Here is a 15894-nt window from a genome sequence, read left to right on the forward strand (position 1 = left end):
TTTCTTGTTTCTTTTTGATAGGGTTTGCATGCATGCCTCCAAACTTTAATTAATCATTCTATCTAGCTAGCTAGCTAGTTGTGAAAGTGAAGTTTCTAGGTCCAAGGTCCGTACTCGGGCCGTAGGGCCGTATCTTATTTAGATTAATAAGGTCTTTGAACACAGAGACTTTTTAGTGTATTGGTAAGACGTCTGATACATCAAATATAATAATATAAATATTTAAAAATTTGAAAAAATAAATTTTTAATCAATTCTATTATGATATTTAGTATATCAAACCGTGCTCTTGGCATAATGAAAATTCTTTTTGACAACATACAAACCAAAGGCTCGGGACTGCTTCGTTTTTGTAGGTTGCCCTGGCCTATTACTCTTTCCTTGTGCCTATTTCACTTTAGGGGGTTGGTTCACAGGTACAACCTTTGTAACTTTATGGTACCCATAGATTAGCAAGTTCCTATTTGGAAGGTTGTAACTTCTTAACCGCAGCAGTTTTCATTCCGGCTAATAGTTTAGTGCACTTGTTATTGTTATTATGAGGTCCAAATTTCATCCGAACTTGTTATATAAAGAAGTAGCTTTGCTTTCTAATTACTGTATGCTGCTATTCCTTCTCTTTTTCTTTTTTTAAAATTTTTCCGTTAATGAAAAAGGTTGTTAAATATCTGAAAGAAGTATTTCGTGTGAGAGTGCGGCTACTCGATATGTCAACACATTCATAAGTGAAGGGTTCTCGCTCTTTTGGGAGTGTGATGCCGTATATAGAACAGCCGTATCAATTAATTTCTTTTTACGAGAAAAATCTTCGTCTGATTTGAAAGCGAGAGTAATAATCGGCGGCAAATGACACGCATAGAGCCCCCATAAAGTTGGGCCTGCATCTAAAAGCAACATTGTTGGATAAATAAAAAAAGCAATGTGGATTGCAAGACGGAAAAGAATCTTCAAACCTTGATGTGATCAATAAAGATCAACCACGATCTATATAAGCATGTCAATTTAATCAATCAAATGGTTACTCAAAGGGAGCAGATTAAATTTGTACACGTAAGTGTAAGACTTGTTTTTATTTCTTGATGTAGAATTTTACCAGGAGTATTTTTGCTCACCATACGCTTAATAATCTGCTACGTATCATTTCATCTAATTATAGTTAAATTTCACATCAAATGTTACTTTTGCTATTTTGAAAAAAAAAACTAATCAATGTTAAGTGAAATGACACATACATATAATTAAGTGTATGATAAGCATGCATAATAGTTTATAGTGATGAGTAAAAATACTCTCAACTTTACCTCTTACATCCTCACACAACTTACATATGGACGAACTTAAAAAACCTAACACATGAACAATAAATATTGAATGATATAGTGCATATGTGATCGTTGAACTTTACACATGAATCAAGCTACTATAAGACCATGAACTTGAGATTTAAGCATAAAACCATTTGAGAAAGTGTATTTTACCTTTCACATCTTCACAAATGGGCCTCCATACATTTTGACAACACTAGATCGTTTTGTTCTTTAGATACCGTTCACTAAAAAAAATGCTCTAGGTAAATGTTTTAAATGAAGCGAAGGTTTCAACACATGAAGCGGCATCTTTTTTTTTTTTTTTTTGTTCTGAAAAAGAAAAAGTACACCATGCCAAACCAATGCCACAAAGCAGAGCCAGCTTTTGGGGAGTGCAACTGGTTCTATTGCATAGGGTTCCAAAATTTTGGGATCCTAAATTTTTTTTTTATTGAATATAATAATATATAAAATAATATTATATAGAAATACCAATCAAATCTATATATATATATCTGATGGGCCCCAAAAGCCATCAGACTACTACCCAAAATCTGTATGCAAATTATATAAAATAATAAATAACGAAGGGCAAAGCTAATCAATTAAAAGTAGAGAACTCCACTGATCGAGGCAAACAATTTAGAGACCCAGACTTATTCTCTCACGTCAAAGTCTAATCATTGCTTCCCTTTTTTTTTCTTCTTTCACACCAGATTACCAGAAGTTAGAATTTCAGACGATGTCGCTAGTGTTCCAGTTTACTTCCCATTCTCTCTTTGTCCCATTGTTATATTTACCACAAATTAGTCAACCCTAATTTATAAATTTATGAAATTGAAGAGAAACTTCTTAATCATGAAGACAATTCAACTGATGAGAGTGATGTAGACTTCAATCAAAGTAAGATATCTACTAATTTAAGTATATTGACTTGAAATTTAAAGATTTGAGTATTTCTCATCTATAATGATTTTTTTTTCTTTTGTACTTTTTAGGGCAAAATTAAGAGAAGAGCAGTCACAAAAAGACGCACACGCATTACGGACTATCAGGTTTAATTGTTCATACTTACTATAATTTTATTGTGATCTTATTTGAGATATAAAAGATGGCTTATAATGTTAGATCCCACATCGCCCAAGGGTGAGGATCCTCTATGCCTTATATGTATATACTCATCTCCTTTAGCACAAGGCCTTTTGGAAGCTCACTGGCTTTGGATTCCATAGGAACTCCAAAGTTAAGCGAGATCGTGCGAGAACAATCGCAGGATGGGTGACCCACTAGGAAGTTCTTGTGTGAGTTCCCATAAACAAAATCGTGAAGGCGTGGTCAGGGCCCAAAACTGAACAATATCGTGCTACAGCGAAGGCATGGCCAGGATGTGACAATTTGATATTAGAGCCACTCCTTGGCCAGAAGTGTGCCGACGAGGACATCGGGCCTCTAAGGGGGGTGGATTGTTAGGTCCCACATCGCCCAGGGGTGAGGATCCTCTATGCCTTATATGTACATGCTCACCTCCTTTAGCACAAGGCCTTTTGGGAGCTCACTGGTTTCGGATTACATAGGAACTCCGAAGTTAAGCGAGATCGTGCGAGAGCAATCCCAGGATGGGTGACCCACTAGGAAGTTCTCGTGTGAGTTCCCATAAACAAAACCATGAGGGCGTAGTCGGGGCCCAAAGCGGACAATATCGTGCTACGACGTGGGCGAGGCTGAGATGTGACATATAAGAAGGGCCCCTTTTATGAATTTCGCATAAGCCCCTGAAATCTCAGAGACAGCCCTGCCACAAAGTTGTACATGCGCAATGCAAATTTCTATTGTCATTGTTGCTGAGAATGTTGTTAAACGAAGCTTGGCTTACATTTGCCTTTTATTTTGCTAATTCAAGGGTGGCTGTACCAACATCTTTGAGATTGAATGCTGATTTAATTCGAACATCTGCCCAGAGAGTTTTCACGCTTACACGATAATTTTGAATTTTGTAGTGTAGAACATCCTTGCAAACACTTCTAATTAATGGGGAAACTGTTGCATTGCAGGTGTAGGGGAGGAGAGGAACAAAAGCAAGGAAGCAACGAAACAATGACTAAAATCTAACAGTTAAAAACCCTCTGAGTTAAGATAACGTGAAACACCACAGTATCTTGGCATTAAGAAATAGACAAACTAATGAAAGATCGTACCTAAAACTTAAAAGTCACGAGTCTTGAAAATTTGGCCTGATCCTGGTCAATTCCAAAGCCATTCATAAAATTCAAACTCAATGGTAGGGTCTAGTACACAGAGGATAAACCTTAAAATTCCTGATTTTTCCCTCAAGCAAATTATCAACTTTGAATACAGATTATAAACTTTCCAAAGGCTTCTTGTGTTGACTGCAACTTTTGGCCACGGAAATGTGATATAATTAGGAAGATAATCAACTTTTCTGATAAACATTCTCTTATAACCGAACTCAGTTTCACTACGTAACTATTTGCACAAAGGCAATTACTGTTCAGAGTGATAGTAAGGGCGATTTCATTCTCCTTGCCCTTGCCCTTGTGCTTCTAAAACTGGTGGAGTTGCTCTTATAACTACCGTTTGAGATACAAGCATGTTAAATATATGATTTAAGACCTCGGAACCTGCAAAACTCAACAGACGCATTTCCTCAAATAGCCTGGGCCGATCCCATCTCCGGGGCCATTGGAAACTAAACTCTACCATTCTGTTCGTGAAGGGGCACCATTCTTTTTGTTGCAGACTTCACCTTAGGCATCAAATAAAGGGGCTTTTTATAGAAATGCCTAAAATGCATCCTCATAAATATATCAACCATCATTTGATTATCCAAGGTGCAGTTCAGTAAGATAAACATCCATAAACATATTTCACTCCAACCTGGACCATATCTGTTACATTGCACCAAAAGTTGGCATCTCGTATCTTCTCAATTTAAACACTTTAATGCCAAACAAATTGCAGTATGCAGAAAAAGGATGGAAAAACATGAGAAATATATAGTTGTTATGCATTGCAAGAAGCAGCTATTTCAATAAATAGATGGTTGAGGCGATCATATGAACCATGATAATCCAGTCACTGTCACTTGCAGGATAACCCATCTAGGCTGCAAGCCTGACAATGGGTGAGGATTTTGGCTTATATGCACAAAGGAAATACAGCAGCCTTGCGGCTTCCACCAAGGAATGTTTTAGAATGGTACACCTAAGGCAATTTACATGTTCTACCAAGTGAGATAGAACATCAACAATTGAGAGAATTTATGCGAATTTACAGGATGCAGTTGCAAGTTGCAGCACAGAATCATCCATGTTGATGCAGTTGTTAAATGATACAAACCAAATAAGAATCTGCCAGAAGTTGAAAGTAGGCAGAAAAACAATTATGATGATGTTAACAGCAACAATGGTACTGTCCTGATCATGATCCTCTGAAAGAGAGACACAGAGAGAGGCTAAAAGCAGTTCATAACACAAAAAATGACCTGAAACGGATAAAAAGAAACTACAGAGTAAGTCCACTACTCTAGGCACCAATCAGTTGTTAGCAGTACAACATTGTCAGAACAATGATATAAGACGGGAAAAGCATAAACTATAAGCAATGATGTTGTACCTTTGAATTCCTTCTCCCACTTCCATCGTGAAAAATCTCTCGATCATCATATGCGATCTCATACAGATTCTTTAAAAGTTTATGAAGATAATTTGTAAGACACCAGTATGCAAATGCACCATATAGCTTGTATACGCAGAAACCGATAACCTGACTTAAACATTTCCCTAGTATTCTTCTAAAAGGGAGGAGGGTGAAGTTCTACCGCTGTTGTTTAATATGTGTGCATGCATTTAAATCAATTCACGTACTACTACGAGTTTACACATTTTAGAGGCACAAGTTCTCATTAGGATATCATCCACGGACGATTGGCATAGAAACAGAGAAGTAGAATCCTCTGCTGATCCTTTTGATGTTGGGATTAAGGGATCAGCCCGATCATTGGCAGAACAGCATCATCAAGCTGAGGTCTGAGCTGTGAACTACTACGGTGAAGCGTCGTATCTAGCCAAACGGTGAAATAGATAGAAAGGAGGAAGGCTTCCGCATTACTACCGTGACGAATTTCTCAACAGATCTGAAAAACATGCTTGTCGTTTGAAATTTTATTTTTCTGGTGAATGATGCTCCTTTGCAATTGGTAACTCCTGCAGAAACAAATCTCTCAAAATGGCATTCCAAAGCTACTTAATACGACGATTTAGTGATATTCATCTTCACTTGTAAGTAAAAGATGTTAGGTTCGATTTTCGCCAGTGCAAATTTGAACCATATAATTGCTAGCTCATTATGAGGACGGCGAATTTTTTGTACCACACAAATTACTTGAATCTTTACGATTTTTACTGAATAAATTCAAAGACTAGTGCCTGGGAATGTGTTACAATAGTCATCGATTTCCTACGCAATTTGATTGTTCTAAAATCTAGAAAAGACTCATCATGTTGGTGGCAGAGCAGATGGGCCAACCGTAATAATATAAACTACGAATTGCATGTTGCTTCCAAATCAATTAATCAAATGTATGAAAAAGTTGAAAAAGAATAAAACTACTAATCTATGAAAAGTTGAAAATAATAAAAACGTTATAAAAGTTAAAAACAATTGCAATTTACTTCTTTTTTTTTCTTCTTATGAAATGAAAAACCATTGATCCAAATACACAACCATGAAATTACACACACCCAATTGAATAAGGAATTAGAAATTACACACAAATAAGATAAGAAATTGAAATTAGCAGCACAAACAAAAATAGAGAGAAAGGGAGACTAAGTGAGGCTGCGACGGCGGCGTCGGCGATAGTGGAGGCTGCGCTGATGGGAGACTGAGTCGCACAAAGAGTATGATAGATATGATGGGCCTATTAGACGTACTCGGTTCTATTGTGTAACCTAACAATGTCAGTAGCAGACTAGCAATGTTGGAGATCGAGGGACTAGGATTTTATCCCCTTCTCTCACACTCTCTATTTTATCTTTTTCTTTCTGTAAAAAATTAATATAAGATGTTGACGTGACTTAACCGTGATTATTCAAATACGAGGGGAGGGAAGGGGAGGGAACAAAAGAGGGGAGTGAATCCTTCTCCAACTGTAAAATCTCACTACATCTTTTTGCCTTTCTTCGGTCCATTTCGCCTTTAATCCACTCGGCTATCTATTCTACATTAACTCATCTAGGCCAAACTTAAGATAATCCTACATTATCTTGTGTTTTAATTTTGATACATGACATAATGTGATTAACCTGAAATACTAGTAAATATCCATGATGAATTATGAGGGAAATTATTTTCCTAAACTAAAAGCTAGGTTGTTTAAACATTTACATCTTTATATTCCAATCCTGCTTGTAGTTACTATTGTAAAGGAACACTTTCTCTTACAAGCACAAGTGTTTTTTTTTTTTTTTAATAGATCGAACGTGTTTTTATGCAAAAATTCATCACAAATTCTTATTAAAAATTTAAATGCATTTGTGATCGAAAAATATTTTAAATTTTTGTACCAAACGTAGTTAGAAACATTTTGATTTTAAAAACAATTTGCCTTCAGAAGAGGTTGAAATTTTTTGAAATGATGGGTCAAGTGTAAATCCCAATTCAAAAATGTTTCGGGCTGGTTTAAGAGCCTAACGGTGGCGAAACACAGTAAACATCGTCGTCTTTCCAACTAGCAGTTGAATTGGAGTGGGAAGTTTACTTTCGTAAGGCTCACTCCATCTCTCTCTTCTCTCTCTCCTCGCTCTCAATCTTCAGTCTCTCTCAGACTCATTCAAACAAAGAAAGCCGCCAGAGGGCAAAATTCAAATTAGGGTTTATTCAATTAGATTTGGGTGGATTTTCTTATTTGTGCCGTTTTGAAATTAGGTAGCTCTTTGCTGCATAAAAATTAATGGGACATTACAAAATTCATCAATTAGAACTCTTGATTTGAACAGTTTTTTATGTTTGTCTTTGTCTTGGAACTGGGAACCCTAATTGTCAATGATCATTTCAATTTCTAATGCGGTGTAATATATTTGGCCTTCAAATTCAATTTATTAATTATTTATGTCCAAATCAGTAGCCAATATGCTCTGTAACATTGTTTGATGAACTAAAAATTAGTTAATGACATAATCCAATTGGTCTTCAAATCCTCGGCGTGTTTGGGATACCTCATCAACTTCAAGTCGTGCTAACAATCCCAGTTCGTATCAGTTGCTTATTAGAGTGTGTATGGTGTACTCCATTTGTAAATTCCGAGAGCGCCCCTCCTCTTTTCATTTCCTTCTCTCATACTTTCTATTTTGTCTTTCTTGTTCTATAAAAAATTAATATAAGATGTTAACGTAGTTTAACTGTGATCGTTCAAATAAGAGGAGGAGAGGGAAGGGGAGGGGAAAAAAGAGAGAAGAGAATCCTTCTCCGAGATGGAGAGGGGCTTTTTTGTCTTTTCATCCTAAAACCCCTGCACTTCATCAGTTTATGCGCGCGCCACAAACCCAAGAGAGGAAGCGATTCTGCGATTGGGGCCTCAAATTTCGAGGCTGAGAGATCATTCAAATAGTTGCAGAGGTGGTGGAGATGGCAAACAGTAAATACGAGTATGTCAAGTCGTATGAAGTTGAAGACGAGGTTTTCCTGCCCAATTTGATCGTTGTTCGGGTTGATGGTCGTGATTTTCAAAGGTGTTGACTACTTCTCTCTCGCTCTCTCTGATCTTGAGACGATGTGGATGGTGACGTTCTCCTTTTTTCCTTTTCTTTTCTGGTTAGGTTTTCTGAAGTTCAGGAATTTGAGAAACCAAATGATGAGGTAGCTCTGAATTTGATGAATTCATGCGCAATTTCTGTGTCAGAGGCATTTCCAGACGTAGTGTTTTCATATGGCTTCAGTGATGAATACAGGTAGTACTGTATTTGTGTTTCGTTTATGTTAACTTAGCTGTAAGAGAGCCTCACACTGTTATTTCTTGGCGCTGTGCTCGCAGCTTTGTCTTCAAGAAGACGTCCAAATTCTACCAAAGGCGTGCCAGGTTTTATTTCTCAACTTTAATTCAGCTCTCTTGGCCTCTGATGCATCTAAGATTTTTGTAAAAATGATGGGTGGGCATTTGAGTTAAAGAAAACAAATATCGGTTCGGAACTAACATGTTCATTTTCTGTACGTTATACTAAAGCAAATCCAATTTGAAAGTCTCGGGAGAACATGGGGTTGAATAATGCCTTACCCATCTCTAAACTGTACAAATTAGTTTTTACTACCCATGTCACCCCCTTATTGGAATTTGAAATATTTTAGCTTGATTTGGATCAAGTTGAAATATATATAGGAAGAAAAGTATACTAAAGACAATGTATCTCTCTGGGGATGTGAATCTATGTTGGCAAATGTTATATATTCAAAGAAGTAGGAGTCAGGGAGGTAGTTTTTGAGAGAAAATAGGTGATTTGACTTATTAATTCTGGGGATGAAATATAAAAAGAATTATAAATTTATTATCTTGTAGAAACTGACACCAATCTTACTTGGTGGATTATCGTTTTGGTAAATTTGGTAATGGTCTGTATTCAGTTTCAGTTTTTGTTAAGTCATTCATTTATGTACAAATTGTATGTGCAGCAAAGTAGGGACCATTATCGTATCTTTCTTCACCTCTGCATATGTCACAAAATGGAGAGAATTCTTCCCTCATAAGGAGTTAATGTACCCCCCTTCATTTCATGCACGTGTTATACGCTGTGCATCAGAAGAAGTCCTTCAGTCATATCTTTTGTGGAGACAAAACAACTGTGAGTAGTCTTGCAATGATGTTTCAAGTATGGAAGTTACTATACTTATCTTCAACTAATATAGGTCTCTGATTCAAGTAAAATTTTCCAAGTAAATTTCCATTTACATTATGCATTTTGCAGGTCATACAAATAACCTGCATAACACTTGCCTATGGGAGCTAATTAAATCTGGAATGACCGAAAGCGAAGCACTGGACTTACTAAAGGTGGGAAGAATTAATTTTCATTTTATGCATTAATTGGCATATTAATATGCATGATTATCTGTGGAAGACACTCGAACTTTTTAAAGTATCAAATATGTCCCTCTAGTTCCTTGTAATTGTATTCATTTTTCTGTCATTTCCATTTTAACATTATGTTATCACTAAATTACCAGATACTCAAATATTTGTATCATCAATCTCTTCTTTGCCATGTTTCAAAATGGCCGAATTTTTCTAGTTTAACCATTTGAGAATAGGTATATGGTAGGAAGTACATATCTTTTGCTTTTGAATGTGATTTATTTTTCTTCTATGATAAATAATTTTTAACGTTCAAATTGGCATGCTAAATGTTCTTTTTATGCTTGCAGTTTTTTTTTTTTTTTTCACTTGTCATGCATCTATGTATTCTGCAGGACAGCAGCAAGGAAGAAAAAAATGACCTTCTTTACAGAAAGTGTGATATCAACTATCAAAAATTGCATTCAATGTTTCGACAAGGATCCTGCATTTTGAAAGTAGAGGTAATCTTTTATTCTGTAGTGGAGTCTATCTTACTCATCTCAGCAAAGGTTTCACTTTTTTGGTTTGGGAAGATTTTAACAATACCACAAGAATTTTACCTCATGTGACACTTGAGCACTTGACTTTTTTCATTTTTTTTTTTAAATTTTAGATTCAAACTAAACTTCTCTGCCAAAGTAACACCAAAAAAAAAAAAAATCAATTTCGTTTAGTTTATTATGAGCAAATCCTTAGGAATTTGAATTAGTATCTTATGAGTTTCAAAAACTATTTTTAGTTTTGATTTTCAGGGTCATTTGATTAAGTTTTGGTGCATCAAATGATACTGGACTTATGCTGTAGAACGTAGGATATCTTTTTGATGTAGCACATAATAACCAAATTGAAGTTTATGGGGACAAGATTTTCGACCTCTAGGAAACAAAATCATGTATATGATCTTGTATTGGAAATTTCTTAGTATAGAAATAACAAACTTGCTCCAAAGTCCAAGAACCTTGGATCTTAACTTGTCTATTTGAAAAGAATTTGGGTGTCTTTATTGGTAAAAATACTGTGCTTTTTTTATTTTCTGTTAAGAAAAATATATTTGGTTTGCCAAATCCTGACCACTATGTAATTGGAGTGCATTTCATTTTATTTATATTTTTTATTTCAGATACATTCTAGTTTGTGTTTCAACATAGGTGCCTTCTGACTTCTTATGCTAAGATCTCCATCGTACATTATTCAGGTGTTTGAAGTTGTGAAGCACAATGAAAATGGTTCTCCTGTCAAGAGACTTAGGAGAAAGTCAAGCATAGTCCATTCGAAGAATATAGCTGAGAGAAGGTTTTGGAACAAGCACGCACATCTTCAGAAGGAACTTGGTTGTTTTACAAAGGATATTGGAAAAGTTGAACCTGATTATATTAGGTCCTTCCAGCATGAAGACAAACTGATCCCATCAACATGGGTTGTAATTAGGATCGATGGTTGCCATTTTCACAGGTAAACTGTTACTCACATGACAAGGGTAACTTAATTATGGTCGTTGTTACTGTGACTGTCTTCTCTTGGGCTGCTAATTATTAGGGGTGGTAGAGTCACCTTGTGGGACATCCTTACAAATGGTGCCAATCATAAAATTTTAACAGGTTACAAAAATTGACTTAGATTAGATCACTCTATGAGGAATTCCCATGTTATATTATCAAGTGGGTGCAACTGAAATATTAGGTCCTTGTTATTCCACCTGTTGTGCAAATCAGACATCTCTTTTAAACATGTTTGTCATCTATCGCATTAACTACAAAGAATAACAATGGTAGTCTCGGCTTTAACAAACTAAGGGATGCAACTTTTCTGTCATTCCGCAATTAACCTACAACTCAGAATAATCAAGTTTTCTTTATGGATGCATGTGATTTTTATTGTTAATTATCCTCGAAAGATTCAAGAAATCATTCTCAGTTGTTTGGGTTTGGAAGGTTTTCTGAAGTTCATGAATTTGTGAAGCCGAATGATGAGCAAGCTATCAACCTTATGAATTCATGTGCAGTGGCTGTTCTAAAAGAGTTCCAAGACTTGGTTTTCTCATATGGAGTCAGTGACGAATACAGGTATAGAATATTTTTTGTATCTGAACTTTGTGGTCTATATCATCTGTAATCACATTGTCTGTTATTACAGCTTTGTTTTGAAGAAGGATTCTCAATTCTATCAGAGGCAAGCAAGGTTTTGCTTCTGTCACCTTTCTTATTTCCTTTAACTGGATACTCTATATGGAGTATAGTTATGCTTGGATTCTAAAATACTGTTTTCACTGGTTTACGGTACTTTACATCTCTGCCAGGGTTCTTCATAATGTTATCCTTGAATCACTTCTCTTCCCTACAAATCAGATTGATCTTTCTTACCTATATTGGAATTACCAAAATTTTGCAGTGAGATGGTATCTGTTATTGTGTCATTCTTCACTTCCATGTACGTGATGAAATGGAAAGATTTCTTCCCACAAAAAGAGTTGAAGTACCCTCCGTATTTTGATGGGCGTGCTGTCTGCTATCCTTCATATGAAATTCTTCGAGATTATCTATCTTGGAGACAAGTCGATTGTGAGTATTCAGCTCTAAATTTTCCAAAGGATAATAGGTTCAAATTTGTTAAGGTTGCATTAAAATATGAATTTCATCTGGATAAGGTGGTAAATTTATAGGACTTACATTTCTCATGGGTTTCAGGCCACATTAACAACCAATACAATACTTGTTTCTGGGAGCTTGTTAAGTCTGGAAAAAGAAAAAGTGAAGCTCAGCTCGTCCTGAAGGTATATTTGGGACACATTTTTCCTTAATAATGATCTATCCTCCACTTTTATTAAATTTTAACTTTTTAGCATTTCTATTCATTAAATCTTTTATTCTGCTTTCCTTTTATTGTTATTTTTTATTTTTCTTTTACATGCAATCTCTGCTGTTGTCCAATTTATTTAGCATCTCCTTCTCCAAAAGTTGAAAAATAGAAAAAACCAGATTTTTGGCTGTCACATTATATGAGTGCGCTTGCTCATTCAATTACATGTATGATGTGGTTAATCCAAAATCCATTTTATAGTATTCTTGTCATTTCCGTCTCATAATGTTTTTCAAATTTTAATTGCCAGGGTACTCAAACAGGAGACAAAGAGAAATTGCTTAACCAATTTGGTATCGAGTACAACAAATTACCAGTCATGTTCCGCCATGGATCTTCTGCTTTCTGGGACAAGGTTATCTTTCTTTCCTACTTGGACGTGAATATTTCTTAGTGCTATATCCCAACTAACGTGGTTTGGGCATAGTGGATCTCTTATTGGCAAAAAAGAGAAAATTGCATCTCTTTGTTTATTTATTTATTTTATTCCTTTTTCCCTGTTTAGGATCACACATTTATGAAAGGAAAACCCACATATGATGTTTTTTAAGGAATGGTGGCCTAGCTTTAAGAGGTCTGGAGCCTTGAGTAGATAATGTACCAACTCTCGCCAATAATGTAGGACAATTTTTCTTTGGCCACTAGGAAACACACCCACGCACACATATGAAAGTCGAGACCCACTGAAGATGTCAAAGGGCTAGTCTATCCTTATGGTTTATTACATGCTAGTCCTCTCTATGATTTTCCTGTGGTATGCGGTTTTTTATTTTAAACCTTGTATATTATTTGTATGCAGGAAGACACCACAAGGATACACGAGAACGAAGAATGTAATGGGAATTCTGGGAAAAGAGTTATTGTAGAACATTGTAATATTATTGAGCCAACCTTTTGGGATGCACACCCAACAATTCTTTCTGGGTGACTGATAATGCTGCGAAGCAATGGCGTTCCTTATTTTTTTAGCCATTGAAGGTCCTAACTTTTTCTTAACTACACAAATGTTAGGAAATTTCATCAAAGTTATTTTACTTCCGCTGCCGGTACTGGAGTTGCACATAGCATACAATATTTGGTTTTTGTTTCACGCTTAGATGCTCGTATTCATCTGTAATAACAACACTGTACCAGTATTGGTGTTTATGTTTAATCCACCCAGCAAAGTAGTTTGTGGTACTGGACTTGTATATGTTGCTGCTGATAAAGCTTGTTCACTGTACTTTTTTGGTTCTTAATGTTTTCTGTTCTTACCTATTATTTTAGTCGGATTATGACAATGTAGTTGAGTACAAGCAAGCAGGGAATCCTCATACTTCTTGTGGCACCGTCTCTACATGTTCTTTTCTCAGTTATCCTTGAGTGATTATACTATTCCTTTCCAGTAAATAGATTTTAAATGTGTTTTCAGTTTCACCGACAATTAAATGTGTTAGTTGAATGTGCTTAATATTTTTTTCATGAAAGCTTATTATCTTCAATAAATTTTCTTGCACATCATTATCCAGTTATCTTTGTTGAGACTTTTACCCTGTTTTGAAGTTGAGAAGTGGAAATGAAAGCAGCTGATCAGAGAGGAGGATCAGGAGATACTCCACTGCATGAATTTAGGTAAGTAACTGACCTCTTATTAGAATGTAACAAGGGGCTTTAATTGTAATAGGAGTACCCTGCTGCCATATTCTTTTGATTGGTTTTTTGTTTGCCTTATTTGTTGTGTTTACGTTTTGATATACGCGGATTTAGGCCACAAAAGTTCAGATTGTACATATTGTAATGCTTACAAGTAATAAATCCTTAAACTGGAGTTTAGGCCACAAAGATTCTACTTGGAAATATACAATATACTAGTATAGTCTTCTATAGCTTCTGTTTACATTATACTCAATTTTATGCATAACATCTAATGAGTCTGCTTGCCTTGATGCATATAATTTTGTTAGGAGGACATGATTGGAACTTACTCTAATGAGGCTTCTTGCCTCGGTGCTCGTGATTGTGAGTCTAGTTAGATGGAATGAAGTTTTTCATGTCCATATAAGGGGCTCATTAATTCTTAATGAATGCCTATTTCTCTTGCATATCTTTGAATCATTTAATTTTGACTCGTGCCAATAAAGCTTTCATTGACGATACCTTCAATATTTAGTAGGGGGAACAGAGTAGCATATAAGTTTTTCACTGAGGCATTGCATCTTGAACTACATCAAATTAGTCACTTATTAGAACTTAGTTGTCTGTCGATTCTTGTATTCAATTCCTAATGGCTCCTACTGAGGGGAAAAGTTAGCATGCGTTGAGTTAAGTGGTTATTTACTTGTGATTAGTATGCATTGTTGGGTTGGTCTTCTAGCTACTATCTTAAGCCTGTGGCATCAGGGCTTGCCATAGCAGGGATACGTAAAAGGGTTTCATGTCGTTTCTGTTTAATTAACTTGATTAACCCTTGTATGTTTTAGTTTGTACTCGTAAAAGAAAGGAATTTGAACATACTGCTACTCTCGCCTAATTCTTCCGAGAAACACTTTATTCTTTGAGTCGCTATCTTCATTCCTTACAAGAGTTGAGTAGAATAACTACTGATTATCAAGTTGAACTCAATACTAATGTTGCTTGCAGGAATCAGATTTAAAAGCGCGTTTCTTGTGAGCTCACGTCACAGCCTCACATATTGAGCAACGGATATTGGATCAGGTGTATGGAAGAACCAACAACGGAGTGTTTCCTTCCTCTAAAACCGTACAAGGTGGAAGCTGCGAGAGCGCAGCTTTCAGAGCTGTGCGCGGAGCTTCTCCTCTTCTTATCAAAGATAAAGCAACTATTTGTGCGAGGCTGTGATCCTCCTGATGAAGCTGATGATGTCTCCACAAATTCTGCTTATTTTTTTTTGGACATATTGAGGTGCTGACATACATAAATGAAACAAAAAATTTTTAAGTGATAAATTTAACTTGTCTGCTAAGAAACAAGATTTTATTGGTTTTGGAGACGACCGTCTTGAATGACACAAGGTACTCGAACCAAAGTAAAGGGGGAACTCACTGTGAGACCAGACCTAGCTAGGTGGTATGCAACACCATTAGATTATAACTACGCAGAATATGAGAACCACTTACATGTCACATATACACTTTTACTGTAGCGTTTGGTGCCAATCATACGACATCATGTGGAAAATATCTATTGAATGAGAAGCCGCCGGTTAAAAAAACAGAAAGATATGAACTATTGAATGAGAAGCCGCCTATCAAGAAGAAAGCAAGAAAAGAACTGGGATCACAAACTTCCAGTGTGGATGTGATCACTAATTCCATTGATCAAAGCAGTACTCCTTCTGTGTTGCCTTTTGATGAAATTGAATGCAACATGAATCATGATGATGAGTGCATAAGCAGCATTGACGGTAATGTTGCAATGCCGATAAATGATGTTTCTACTCACCCGATATGCTTTGGCAGCGAAGAAGAATTTCTTTTAAGCAATGAAATGTATCTTGGAGAAACTGAGGATTTTTCGTTACCTGTTGAAGCTTCATTGATTCTCGACTTTGAACGGTGGTTGGGAACGGTTGAATCGCCACAGGAGCAACTCTGATGCGATCAGTTG

The 15894-nt window shown here is 36.0% G+C and overlaps 1 protein-coding gene across 6 annotated transcripts; it reads left to right on the forward strand.

Annotated features, from left to right (window-relative positions):
* The first annotated feature begins 7734 nt into the window (after positions 1-7734).
* LOC137725449 (tRNA(His) guanylyltransferase 1) lies at positions 7735-15233 on the forward strand. Of its 6 annotated transcripts, none has more exons than XR_011067522.2 (15): positions 7766-8056; positions 8144-8275; positions 8359-8403; positions 8991-9160; positions 9284-9369; positions 9786-9893; positions 10628-10884; positions 11364-11495; positions 11566-11610; positions 11821-11990; positions 12117-12202; positions 12539-12643; positions 13088-13266; positions 13831-13899; positions 14908-15233. XR_011067522.2 is itself a non-coding variant. In XM_068464137.2 (13 exons), exons 1-13 carry the CDS (start codon positions 7953-7955, stop codon positions 13214-13216), a joined length of 1569 nt encoding a protein of 522 aa, XP_068320238.2. In that variant the 5' UTR covers positions 7735-7952; the 3' UTR covers positions 13217-13526. The 6 variants fall into 6 exon arrangements, 2 of the variants coding, with proteins under 2 accessions (XP_068320238.2, XP_088551112.1); XR_011067523.2 differs by having other exon boundaries at positions 7830-8056; positions 14915-15233; XR_015963152.1 differs by lacking the exon at positions 11566-11610 and having other exon boundaries at positions 7830-8056.
* The last annotated feature ends 661 nt before the right edge of the window (positions 15234-15894 follow it).

Source organism: Pyrus communis, chromosome 5 (genome assembly GCF_041283825.1).
Source record: "Pyrus communis isolate YQ-2024b chromosome 5, ASM4128382v1, whole genome shotgun sequence".
NCBI lineage: Eukaryota > Viridiplantae > Streptophyta > Magnoliopsida > Rosales > Rosaceae > Pyrus > Pyrus communis.